This window comes from Pogoniulus pusillus, chromosome 1 (assembly GCF_015220805.1).
Source record: "Pogoniulus pusillus isolate bPogPus1 chromosome 1, bPogPus1.pri, whole genome shotgun sequence".
In the NCBI taxonomy this organism is placed as follows: domain Eukaryota; kingdom Metazoa; phylum Chordata; class Aves; order Piciformes; family Lybiidae; genus Pogoniulus; species Pogoniulus pusillus.
In genome coordinates, this window is record NC_087264.1 from 26,370,799 (window position 1) to 26,383,943 (window position 13,145).

Genomic DNA, 13,145 nt, shown 5'->3' on the forward strand with positions numbered 1-13,145 from the left:
TTTTTTCCCTAAAATCTTGTGTATTAGCTTCATTTCCATAGATCAGGCTTCAGGCTCAAGGAAATCAAATAGCTTGTGGCTTTGTCAAATGCATCTTTCCCATATCTTGAGAATCTCTTAAATGCTGTTCCTTGAAATGAAACCTTGCACCTCTCTACATTTAGGCTTCTGGTGGCACAGTAGACTGTCATGGTTCTAGGTTTAAGTGCTACCTGAGTCCCTCATCCTTGTAAATGAGGGAAGAGCAAAGAACCATAATAATAATGTGACTTAGATATTGAAAGGCTGAAATAAAGGACACGATTTCTTGTTCAGTGCAACTTGCATCTACAGTGTTTTGTGTCCAAGGAGGATGGATGGTTCACTTCTGGCAGGGGAGCTCACAGTCTGTCTTGTTAAGAGGAATTCACCATGTGTAACAAACTTGAAATAAAGAACAAGGCAGGTTGGCCATCATTGTGGACTGCCCAACAAAAACCTCTGTTCTCTAACAAGGTGGGGGAGATAAAGGAAAAGACAAAAAAGAATCCAAACAAAGCCAACCAGCCAAAACAATCAAACATAAAATACATGTTTCATTTTGCCCAGTCATCTTCCTAGGTCTTTGCTGGGCTTATTACCATTTAAAGTTTACTCTTTCCTGAACGTGGCTGACCAAAACTGTGTCCAGTATCCGCATGTGATCTCAGCACAAGGTTGCATGCTAGCACTGATACTGCTGTTTTTAAGTGATGTTTAGCATATTACCTCAGGTGGATGCTCAGTCTTTGCCACGAAATTGATTCTCTTTTCCATTTCAATTTTGTTGTGGCTCTGTGTGCTTCAGTTCACTGTGTGATCTGATTGTGCTCTGTTGATGAAATTACCCAATGTTACCAACAGAATTCCTCAGCAGCTCCACTCTGTGCCTAGCCCATTGAAAAAGCTAAAAAATAGGACTGGTTTTGAACTGAGTTACCGAAGAACTCTGCAGGAGTCCTCCCAGTTTGACGGGTATTACAGTAGTTCAACCTATTGTCATGTATCTTCAGGGAATTCACAGTACATAACTCCAGTTTCTGTTCTGATGCCATCTTGAGTACTTAAGTGAAGCCTAGGCTTTAAAAAAAAGTCAAGTTTTAATTCTACTGTTGCAAAAATTAAGTAGTGTGGTCTTTGTTCTGCTGCCTTTGTTCAGCTAGCTTCAGACTGAGTACTCAGGAATCTTCTCTTGGATCTTCTGTTCTTTGAAGGACAGTGTGTGTTTTAAATTCTGTTATTACAGCACTGACAGTGACTACCATTATTTACCTTTGTCTGTTCAGCACCTCTCTGTTTATACTGGGCTGAAAATTACTGTTTTTAGCAGCTTTGAGACTGAAAAAAAAATCGTTGAATAAATTTATAGTACAGGTGTAGGTGGTTTGGTACAGAATGTAATTACACAGTCCACTTTTCATCCTTGTCTTTTTTATCAGCTGTCCCATTTTAGAAACTCTGAAGCTGATACTCAGCCATGTAGGAAACCAGTTCCCAGGAAGAATGTCTTTGAGACCCGGAGAACTAAAGATGAGGTTCAGCAGATGTCTTAAATTAGCAGTGCTGGAAGAAAGAGCAGTCAGTCTGCATCTCTGTCATAACTTCTTTTTCTGCTGCTGCAAGTGTCTATGTGGTCTTGTGCCCTACCAGGTTTCTAGGTTGGGAAACTCTTATGGCTAAAATGTGACCCAGATAGTAGTCAGTAATTTCTCAGCCATATCAATTCCCTGGTGTAGCTTGCTTTCCACAGAAGTGTTGGGAACAAAGGGCAGGGATTGTTTCTTCTGGCAGCAGTGCCAGTTAGTTAAAGCATTGAGTTACAGCCTTAATTTGGTTTAGAAGTTCAGGCTCTGAGAAGTATGCACAAAACATTCTTAACACTGGTCTTTTGTTAAACTGATAAGAGCTACCTTCATAAATGCATTAGTAATTTTAGCTGAACAAATCAAAGCCACTTCTAGGCTGGGCATGGTCTGATGGTTTAGAAGAGAATTTCTAGACTATAAAAGTTGATACTGTGCTCCACACAAGCTGAAGTATATGAGATGGGGTGTTCAGTCTTCTAGAATACCAAGTTTCTGTATTGCAAATGTTGACTTAATTTCCAATTTTTTATGTTTCTACCCCCTTGAGTTTAAATATACTAGAATCTGAAATATCCCCATCCCCAAAATCGTGTATGCAGTTTCAGCTCCAAACCTCCTGGAGTAATTGCAGCAGGTTTAGTGCAAAACTGGAACACATTTACATTAGGCTGAGAGAGCGGACATAATTCCAGCCTTGTTTTATCAAGCCACCATTGAACTGCTGGTGATGACAATCCTGAAGGGCTGTGGAAGCTCATTGTACTGGGAATGGCACAAGTGCATAGTAAGATTCAGCAGCCCAAAGAGTTCATATGCATATGCAAGGCACGAAGGGGAAAAGATTCATATGAGGTCACCCAGCAGCTCACCAGCATAGAGAAAGCAGAACTTGTGTTTTGTTAATTGCTGCTCACCAGCCTGTCTGCTGAACAGTTCCTTCACTGATTGCATGAGTGCCTTAAATACTGGAGTAATTAGATGGAGGACTGGCTGAAGAAGTCTCTGCCCTTTCTCACTTGTTTTATCCAAGACTGGTGTAAAAATCAGCTGTCAAAAATGCATGCCTGTATCTGCAGAGGAAATTTTTCTCTCATCTCCTGTTTATTGGAGATAAGGGGAGCTAGAGCTAGGGGCTCCACAAGCAAAGGGGAAATGAATTAAAGTGTACTGTTCCTAATGATACCACTGCTGGAGTTTGTCAGAAAGTCGCAATTTAAGACTTGTTTAAACTGTGCTGTCCTTTGCAAAGGATGGTGTAATGCTCCACAGAGGAGGGAGTTGATGAAGTGCAATTGCCACTATTTCTTGGCTGAATGCTCCAGGAGGTGAGTAGCTTTCATTTCCTGGGCTCACTGCAGTGTCTTATCTCCGTTTTGGAGCAAGTTTTACATTAATCAGGGTATTAACATTTCATAAACTTTTGGAGGAAGCTGAATGTCTTAAGTGCCTTTTGCATGTACTGTCCAGTCTGTAGCATTGGATTAGGCAGAGAACAAAGGTTTAGACCTGACTGCTTTAATCACTGTTCCCTTCTTTCTTTGCAGCCTCTGTGAATGTGCTCGTTCAAAACTGCAAGATTTACAATGATGCTAGCTGTGATATCTCTGCTGATGGGCAGCTGCTGGCAGCTTTCATTCCCAGCAGTCAAAGAGGTTTCCCTGATGAAGGAATACTGGCTGTGTATTCTCTTGCACCCCACAACTTGGGCGAGATGCTTTACACAAAGCGGTTTGGTAAGCGTGCAGCAAGAAGTCAGGGTGGGTAGAGGTATGAGAAGTTGCCTCAGAACTCAGCCTTCAGTGAAAAATGCAGCAGTCTGAAGCTCAGTGGCCTTCCAGACAACCACAAATATAGTATAGTTGGGGAGAAGCTTTTGGTGTGATCTCAACATGTAACTGGTATGGGGAGCTACTAAGGGATAGATCTATTCTTTAGAGAGTTTCATTGTCTCAGTGGGAGGATTCTTGCAGCAAGGATATGTCTTGCAGCATTTGTACTCGTTCAAGTCTCGTTACCTTTTGCTACCACTTACAAGAATGAGCCTAGTATACATAATGGGCATGCTTGGAGTGAGGAAGCTATGAGGGTGAAGTATGGGGAGGGATGTCCACCTGTGAGAGAAATGACCCCTCTTCTCTTTGTAGGCCCTAATGCCATTTCGGTGAGCCTGTCTCCAATGGGCAGGTACGTCATGGTGGGACTGGCTTCCCGGCGTATCCTGTTGCACCCCTCCACAGAACACATGGTTGCACAGGTCTTCAGGCTGCAGCAGCCCCACGGTGGAGAAACCTCCATGAGGGTGAGTGCCATGTATTCTGTTTCTCTCTGTTTTCAACAGTGAGTTTGTGTCACTTGATCCAGTAGTTGGTTGCTGGGTTATGAAAGCAGAGAGGCAGCGCACTCCAGGCCCGCTGAATAATAAACACGTGAAGGAATTTATTACAGAGATATGCAAACATGGTAGGAGAACATAAATATAACAACACAGTTGTGGAACTTTACTCTTGATTTCAAATATGATGACAAGCAAATGCATTTCATGTCATGGAATATGTTCCTAAGTATGGATATCTCTCACAGTGCTTAGTGGGTTTACTCTACTTCAGGTAATGTCTGTCTTGTTTGTGGTACTGCAGTTGGTTTTGCTGGGGGAGTTTTTCACCTGGGGTTTCAGGATCATTTCCTAACATTCCTAAAAATGACTAATCTCTGGAAGAGAAGCCACCAGCAGTTCCAGGAAGGGGTGAGTGCCAGGCCTCATATCATGCTTGGCAGACTGAAGATAAAGCTTACCACACTTCCACCAAAGAGTTTTTTATTGCCTATTTATTTGTGAGCTTTCTGTGTCTATGTAAGTGTACTTTGGCAATGAAATTATCTTCCTTATGGAGAGCTGAACCATGACCCCCTCTTACTTGTTTAGTACTTGAGGAAAAACCTTCATATTTTTGCAGACTGGCAAGTGGAGTTAAGAGAACAGGTATGTCTTGCTTTCCTCATCAGTGGAGCACAACAGCTGTTCAGTGGAAGTTTAGGATGGGAAAAGCTATGTCCAACTGATAATGCCCAGAGAAAGCTGAGGCAGCAGAACTAAGTAATTTTTGAAACTGATACTTGGCTGGATTGAATTTTTAGGCCACATATTTAAGTGACTTGTGGCATGTAAATTATCTCCCCTTTTTGTTTTGGAGGATAACTTGCCCATAGTGGGATTAATTTTGTGAGCAGCTTTATTTTTTCCCTCTCTCTTTAAAAGAAAATAATAGTTTTTCAAAAAGGTCAAATGATTATTACTTTCAACAGAGCTTTCCCAGTGAAAGGTTGAAGTGAGCAGTTTGTCTAGTGGCTTGGCAATGAGGAGGGACTTGTCTTTGGAAGAAATTGCTTCATTCACCTTCAGATGCTGTAGTTGCTCTCCAGCCTGCTCATGATTCAGAGAGGGTCATCTCAGCTACATCATTATATGAACTGCTTTATCAGCTGATAGAGAACTCTTGTTTATCATCATCTGCTCCATGTTGTAAGGCAAGGGAATATCAACAATGAGGATGTTCTTTGGTGCACCACTCAGCACCTTTTTTTCATCTCTGGCTCTGAGCTGCCATTCTGACTGAGCTATTTAAGGTGAAGGTATTAGAATGTGTTTATGAAAAAAAGCACAAATTGGTCAGTAGGTACAGTTGGTGGAATCTGTGCTGATATGATAAGATCACAAATTACATGGACTCAGTATCCTGCTAGATCCCATTAAAAGTGTAGTTGGCCCTGGTGCTGTTTCTTTCCTCAGCTGTTTTAAGATCCTAGTGAAATACGTAGCTTTTTCTGCCAGATATGGGAGTATCTCTTCCCACAGTCTTTCTACCATATCATAATAAGATAGAGAAGTCCTATTAGCAAAAATCATGTCTCTTCCTCTCATCTATCCTTTACATGTGCTCTAAACTCCAGTTGCTATGGCTTCTAGCCCTTTCATTTGGAGATTTTTTTTTTTTGGTAGCCAGCTAAATCTGTCCAAATCTTCCATTTATTTCTTCATTTCCATTTCAAACAAATCTTCTCCTGTGTTGTGTTATACTCTTCAAATGCTTGCTCTTAGTCACCATTTAGTGAAGTAATGCTTTGTATTCCTTTAATCTTCTTGTAATTAAATCTTCCAGCTTTCAGGTTGGGTTTTTTTTCCCATTTCTGAATTGTTTCTAAGATATCTTTTTTGGGTTTGTTTTTGTTTTTTTTCCTTGCCCTCCTCTCCATTCTGAATGGATGTGTCTAAATATGCATAATGTGATAAGCACAGTTTTTACCAGCAGCCTGCACAAGGTAGTTTTGCCTGCTGGTTTTGGTCTACAGGACTTTGCTTAAAGCAGTTGAAAACTGTAGGGTTTTTTTCCCCCTCTTTTTTTGCTGTTATGGTGCACTGAGAATTTTGTACAATTTTTCCCACTATTCAGATTTGCTCCACACCACTGCACTCCTGTCTTTCTCATCTGCTCCAGTTCTGGATTATTTTTCTCCAGATGGATTGCATGCATTCTAAAGGTTGCTTTTTTCATCTCTCTTGCACATGTATTTTTAGCTTCTAAAAAAACTTTACCCCACGTTTTAAATCTACCAGTCTAGCAGGATTCACAAAGTAATTTGTTGGTTTCCCCTTTCCCACATCATGTTTAAAGACATTAAATATGTCTCATTTCTAAGTGCTTTCGAACTTTCAGCTTTCTGCATGTGTTGCAGGGTCGCAACTAGACCAGTCTGAGTTAATTTGGTTTAAGAACCTTCCTGCAGGATGGTGTTTAGTTTCAGTGTTCTAGTGTGACATGGGTCACAGAATCACAGAATTAACAATGTTGGAAAAGACCTTTGAGATCATCGACTCCAGCCTATCACCCTAATACCTTCTAATTAACTGAACCATGGAACTAAGTGTCTCATCCAGCCTCCTCTTAAACACCTCCAGGGATGGTGTCTGTGCCACCTCCCCGAGCAGTCCATTCCAATGCCAGTCACTCCTCCTGTGAAAAACTTGTTCCCGACATCCATCCCAAACCTGCCCTGGTGCAGCCTGAGACTCTGTCCTCTTGTTCTGTCACTGGTTGCCTGGCAGAAGAGACCTGCCCCACCTGGCTACAACCCACTTTCAGGTAGTTGTAGAGAGCAATAATGTCTCCCCAGAGCCCTGCATCTTTGTAAGGCCATGTCTGAAAAACAAAGCCGTTCAGTTTGTAAATATTATACCTAGTTGTAAAAAATAGTAGACCAACTATAGGTAGTTCTTCTGTGTGAGTTTTGCCATAGGAGAGCTCTGTAAGTTTGTAATGCTTTTCAAAATGTGCCAAATGAAAACAGAGCTTGAGGTAGGAGGCTTTATAATATTCTTAGCACGCTGCCTTTAGAGTGGCGGACACATTCACATTCTGCTGAGTGAAAACCTGTTTGCAACTTGGCCAACATGCAGTAGAAGAAGCTTTAGGAAACCTGGTAAAACTATATTCTTCAGTCTATAATTTAATGTACACATTAGAGAGAATCAGAAAGTGTCTTTGCCTCTGTGCCAACAGCTTGTAATACAAAGCGGTTGTTACTCAACTTCTTAATTAAAAATAAGTCATGGCTGTGTTTTGCAGCAATGCTTTGTGGATATTTTAATTTTACATTACTTGCAAAGCCCCCAAGAGAAATGCTACATCAGATTCCATGAAAATCCTTGTAAGTTGTCTTGACAATTGCTTCTTCCTTCCCTGATGCCTCTGCATTTGCAGTCAGTGAACTGGGAGAGTAGGGATTGGTGATGTGGGCTATAAGTCACGGCAAAAGCATTGCACTTCTCCTGCTGAGAAGTGAAATACAGTGATTATTTTTGCTTCAGATTAACTCCTCTTTGGCTAGCAATCAGTGATTCGCAGGTTTCTATTCTCCAAAGGTTTTCCTCTATCTTGCCAGTGAAATAGAGATTTTGAAGGTGCAGTTAATTAGGTTTGTTATAAACTCTTAGTATACATTTAATTGCACAAAGGAATCCACTATGGCTCCTGGTGTTTTCAGAATTGGAGAGCAATGTTTTCTTTGAGAACCACAGCACTTCTGAAGTACACTAAGGAGCATCACAGTTATACAACTGCATTGGCTGTGTATATCTTGCTCCTAATATTTAGGAGACATTGCAGAGAGTTCTACAGGTCAGGTCTGAAATATTTGGCAGTTCTGAATTGTGTTCCATGACACAGTAAAAGCAGTGAATTGGCATCGAATACAGAAAAGGTTCATGCACTTTATATTCGCTTCTGGAAACATAGCTTTGCTGAAGAGCAAGTTTGTTTTGCAGACTACAGCTTAAAAAGCTCTATTGTTAGTAGTGTTGACTTACTAAGAGTGGTGTGCATGAACTTGATTATTTTATTGTTTGAATTTGTAGGATGTTTTGGTTTGTGTGTGTGTTTTTGTTTGGGGTTGGTTTTTGTAAAGCTGGCTAACATCTCTGAAACACATCTGCAGTTAGAGACTACAGAGAAGGACTCCTTTTAGCAGATCTCTAGCTTGCTGTGGTACAAAGGGAGCAGTGGTACTGAGAACTCTCTGGAAATATTTGAGTTTCAGAGATAAGAAGTTTGGAGAAAGGGCTCCAAATATGGAGTAAAAATCAGTTTTGCAATCTATTTTGAAAGCATAGGCAGGAGTGACCTCCAAATAAAGAGGATCTGTTTTCAAACTGCTTGAGCCTAGGGTAATCGCTGAATTCCATTGATTTCAAGAGTATACACAGAGGTTAAAGAACTTAGAAGAATGTGAAGCTGAAGTTCCTTAGAAATATTGAAGAGTAAGGATCATATTGCCCTGAATCTGTTAGCAGTGCATGTCAATGAGAGAGGCTGCCAGAATGTAGTTTTATTTCTGACATTCACAAATTCTGATGTCCTTGCAATGTTCAGTGTTTTTTGTTTTACCCAGGGGAAGCTAACTCAGAAAAAAGTGGTTACTCTAAATCCAAATTAAAGTAAAACTTGGAAAGGAGCCTTTAAGCTGAGGATACATAAAGCAAAGTAGGTGATAGGAAAAAAAAATGATTGACATGAAGCTGAAGAACAAATCATGCAGTTTGTGGGGATGAGGTGACAAACCAAGCCCCATCTCACATACTACATTGTGCTTTGAATTTGGAATGAAATTAAGGCTGTGGAGATGCAGGATTAGCTCTTGACAAGCCTGCTGGTATTTAGGAAACATCCTAGTGCAGTGTGATGGATCAATAGTCTGTATAGAACAAGATGTGTGTACTCTTCCATTGTAAACAGATGGAGAATTCCAAATACTGCAGGGGAAAAGCCCTGAAGCAGAAAGGCCCAGGGAGCTTTAGCACGGACCAAGGTTATTTTTTTCAGCATGTTAACTCCTAACAAGGACAAGGTACAGAAGATGTGAGAAGATGCACAATTTTGAGTGCTGTTGTCTTCTGAGCTTCACACAGGTGTTAGCAGAATGTGTCCAGTGTGGCCTGTGAATGTCCCTGCCAGACCTCATTGACTCGCTGTTTGAGCTGTGAATGCTCCTGCTGCCATAAGGAGTTTGAAGGGGTTTTAAGCCTCAAAGTGGCCACGCACATGTGCTTCACAGGGGCACAGGTGACAGTTTTGTCAAAACCCTTGGTCATGTGAAGAAGAAACTGGTTTAGGGGAGTATTTAGAGATGGCTTCCTGCAACATATTACCTCCACTGCAAAAGTTCCTGTGAAATAACACTTCTGAAACTGAGAGTAACTTGTGGGAGGGGCACCAGTACATGCTGAGGGCTGTCCTGCTGAAGAAAGACTTTGGAGTCCTGTTGGACAGCAGGTTTTGCATGGGTGAGCAATGTGTCCTTGTGGCCAAGAGAGCCAATGGCATTCTGGGGTGCATCAGGAAAAGTGTGTCCAGCAGGTCTAGGGAGGTTCTTCTCCCACTCTATTCTGCCATGGTGAGACCATACCTGGAATACTGTGTCCAGTTTTTGGGTTCCTCAGTTCATGAGAGACAGGGACCTGCTGGAAAGAGTCCAGTGGAGAGGAGATGATTTGGAGACTTGAGCATCTCCCCTGTGGAGAAACTTGAGAAACCTGTGGCTGTTTAGTCTGGAGAAGACAAGACTGAGAGGAGATCTGATCAGTGTGTACAAATATCTAAGGAGTGGGTGTCAAATGGACAGAGGCAATCTCTTTTGGGTCAGCAGCACTGTAACAAGGAGCAACAGCTACAAATTGGAATGCAGAAGGTTTCACCTCAACTTGGGGAGAAACTTCTTTATAGAGGGTGACAGGGTGACAGAACGCTGGAGCAGGCTGCCCAGAGAGGTTGTGGAGTCTCCTCTGGAGACTTACAAAACCCACTTGGGTGCTTTCCTGTGCAAGCTACCCTAGGGGATCCTGCCTTGGCAAGGGGATTATACCTGATGATCTCTGGAGGTCCTTTCCAACCTCCAAAGTTCTGTGATTCTGTGACAGTACCAAACTCTTGCTGAGTTGCTGAAGCAGCACAGTCATTAGTGTGGTCTCCTGTGTCTCCTTTTAAGAGACATTTTGGTGTCTTTAGGTCAACAAGAGGACCTCCTGACAACTCTGAGAATAACTGCTGATACATTCAATTACTGCCCAAAGAAATTGTTCACTGTTGGCAGAAGTCGAAGCAGGTAGACAGTTCTTAGGCTACCAAAAGTTCAAGCAGAGTCTCAGACTGCATGCACTAGGAAGGGGGCATGGGAGCAGAACCCTTCTCTGACTTATGAGGGAAATTCCTCCTTTCAGTACAAAGTGGGACATAGTAGTCTAGGTGAGATCACACAGTTACATATGCTCTGTGTATCAGCAGACTCTAGCAGGTGTCTTTAGAAAAACAGAGCATCTCCAAACCCGTGTTGGTAAGCACTGCTTTGGTAGGGTGCTCTAAGAAACAGCTGTAGTCAGTGTGTCTGGAAAGTGGAACATCCCCTTGGTGTTACAGGTAGCATGAAGATGCGTGTGGTTGTGCACATTTGAGTGTAGCTGCAGGAGTGCAGTACAAGAGTCACTTGAATTGCTGTCTTGATCAATTCATCCATGTCTACATGAAGGCTACTAAGACAGAATTTGGAAGAAATAGTAAAAACTTAGAACTCCTGAGGACCCCTTCATAAACTGTTGTATGAATAATCTCATGTGATTGTAAAACTGGTGTGAAGAAAAGGCAAATGACATCTCTTGAGGATGCTTTTACCTCATGGAATGTGAAGCTGGGAGACCTTTTTGTTCAGTATGGGCTCCAGTGTTAGAGGAGTCGAGCTCTTGCATTTCAATTCAGTCTTGGAGCCCGTTTCTAACATACTAGCTACTGTTACTTGTGGTGCATTTGGGTGTGTAGTTTTAACTATGGCAAAACCAGTTCCATCTGAGATGATTTATGTGCAGTCATCTTGCTCAGTCCAGGTAGGGGGAAAGGAACCATGGTGAGTTATTGCCAAGTTTTGCACTATGCTGACTGGGCTGAGTAAAGGTTTACAATTTCATGAAGACTCTTTTTTCCCAGTACTTCCTCCCATCTTTCTTGAATTAAATTTAAGCCAACTCGTTCCTCCAGTATTTATTCCTTCCAGACGTGTAGGCAGCTGGATGACAGCCTCTTTTCACCTAGATGAGGATGCATGTAGCTCTGTCATCAACATATTGTTGACATTTGATCTTGTGTGCCATTCTGTTGAGGCTCAGCAGAGAGAGAGCGGGGTGGAATGGCAGCTGTGTGCAAATCCTTTGCTCTTGTCAGTAGATCTTTAGCATATTGTAGATGTTGCTGTTACAGCCTCAGCGTGACATTTAATAGGATTCACAGGTACTGGTTTTGATTTGCAGCCTGAACTAGGGCATAAATGAAGCATCTTGTCCCTCCCTATGCCAGAGACACGACCGTGTTTTTATTAGGTTGTTCCCACACCGAGAGTTGCTGGTGACTCTTGCAAGAGATAGCAATAGCTGGGGGCAGTCTTGTTTGCACAGCTCAGTTCACACGTGCATCTACACTGGATATTTACACATCTATCTGCTCTCACGCTAACACCCCCTTTGGCATTCCTCTTTCTCTCCTTTCATCTGTTCCAACCACACACACGTGCAATTGAAAGGACGATTGTTTTGTTCAGCGATTTCTTGCTTACTCAGCCCTAGCTTTCAGATCGAGGCTTGGACCAGTCTCCTTAGGCTTTTTGGAGCTGTTACCCTGGTTTTGCAGCCTTTGGGAGACAGGTAGTAAATTAACAATCCAGTTGTGAATTGCAAGTGTGTTATAGACCTGAGTGAGAGCTTTGTTACTCAAGACGATCTGTGTCTTCATATGACCTAGCTCTTGTTAATGTTTTGAAGTTTCCCACTAGTTATTTTAAAGCTCTTTCTCTGGTAGTAGTTGCATGGCAAGCTTGTGCGATGAAGTTCCAGCTGATAATGCCAAGAGCTAGCCTAAAGAAAGGGTTAGATGTGCTGTAATAAGACTTTTCCTGACTTGAAAGGTTAGCACTACGTTAGGTGATCCTGTGTGGTCAGGAGGAATAAATATTGTTTTCCCTGTTGTAGAAACTTTCTCAGTGCATCCAGCAGCAACTTCTGGTGCTGACCCAGTTTAGGCATTGGATCAAGCATCCTCACTTAAGGTTTCAGTTGTTGCTGAAAATGAAGGGTTAGTTCTCATTTAACTCACTGTGGGTCAGAAAGCAAGGCTAGGATTTTCTGCACAGACAATGGGTGCAGAAAAAGACAAAAAGAAGTTTGTTTGTATTGGTAAAGACTGAAGAATTTTATGTATGATCCTGTTGCATCTGGAGAAGATAAATAGAGTTGGAAGAAATTGAATTTGTGCTGAGCATTGGATGATAAGATCTATTTGAATTTTTAGACTGACAAATCCAAAAAGATAAGTACATTAATTTGCTTCTTCCATTTTAAAAGAGAAGATGTAATGGAAAGATGTATGTGCTGTTGGCAGGAATCAGCTGTGGAGGAGGGTTTGACAGCAGTGCAGACCAACCTGCCTAATAAGAGGAGACTGGGAGAACAAAAGCAAAGTTTTCTCCTGTCTGATCATGAGAAATGCTTACTTTTTTCTTTGCATCTATGTATAGATGCAGAAAGGAGACTTCTTCCAAACAAAGGGAGGCCTTGCTTTGTTTCAGAGTACTGATATACCTTACGTTTTGAGCCATCAATTATCCCAGGGGGTGTTTGTTTTGCTTGGCATTTGAGGTCCTCTGCTCTCTACAAGCTAAATTTGAATTCTGCTGTGGGACACTCTTGGGTCTGGGGCAGTGCAAGGCATACACCTGAATTTCAGCAGCTTTTGTGAGATTCATTAGTGGAAAGCAGAGTCACGAATGTAATGTAAGCAACAAAGAATTGGTGGCATATTAAGGAGATCAGGGTAAGATGTCTGTTACTATGCTTCTGAACCTTAAGCACGTCTAAGCTAATGGACAGTATTATAGAAGTCTGGTGCAGGTAGCTTTCTGGCAGGTCAGCAAAGGATGTTCAGAGATCTTCAGTGAGTGGTAGATGCTTTACAG

The 13,145-nt window shown here is 41.9% G+C and overlaps 1 protein-coding gene across 2 annotated transcripts in view; it reads left to right on the top strand.

Moving 5' to 3' along the window:
• Positions 1–13,145, top strand: part of AMBRA1 (autophagy and beclin 1 regulator 1) — a 142,235-nt gene that overhangs the window by 87,684 nt on the left and 41,406 nt on the right. For both annotated transcript variants that reach the window (XM_064145311.1, XM_064145320.1), the window contains exons 13-14: positions 3,149–3,337; positions 3,749–3,903. In XM_064145311.1, coding sequence (XP_064001381.1) covers positions 3,149–3,337; positions 3,749–3,903 — 344 coding nt within the window. The remainder of the gene's footprint in view (positions 1–3,148; positions 3,338–3,748; positions 3,904–13,145) is intronic.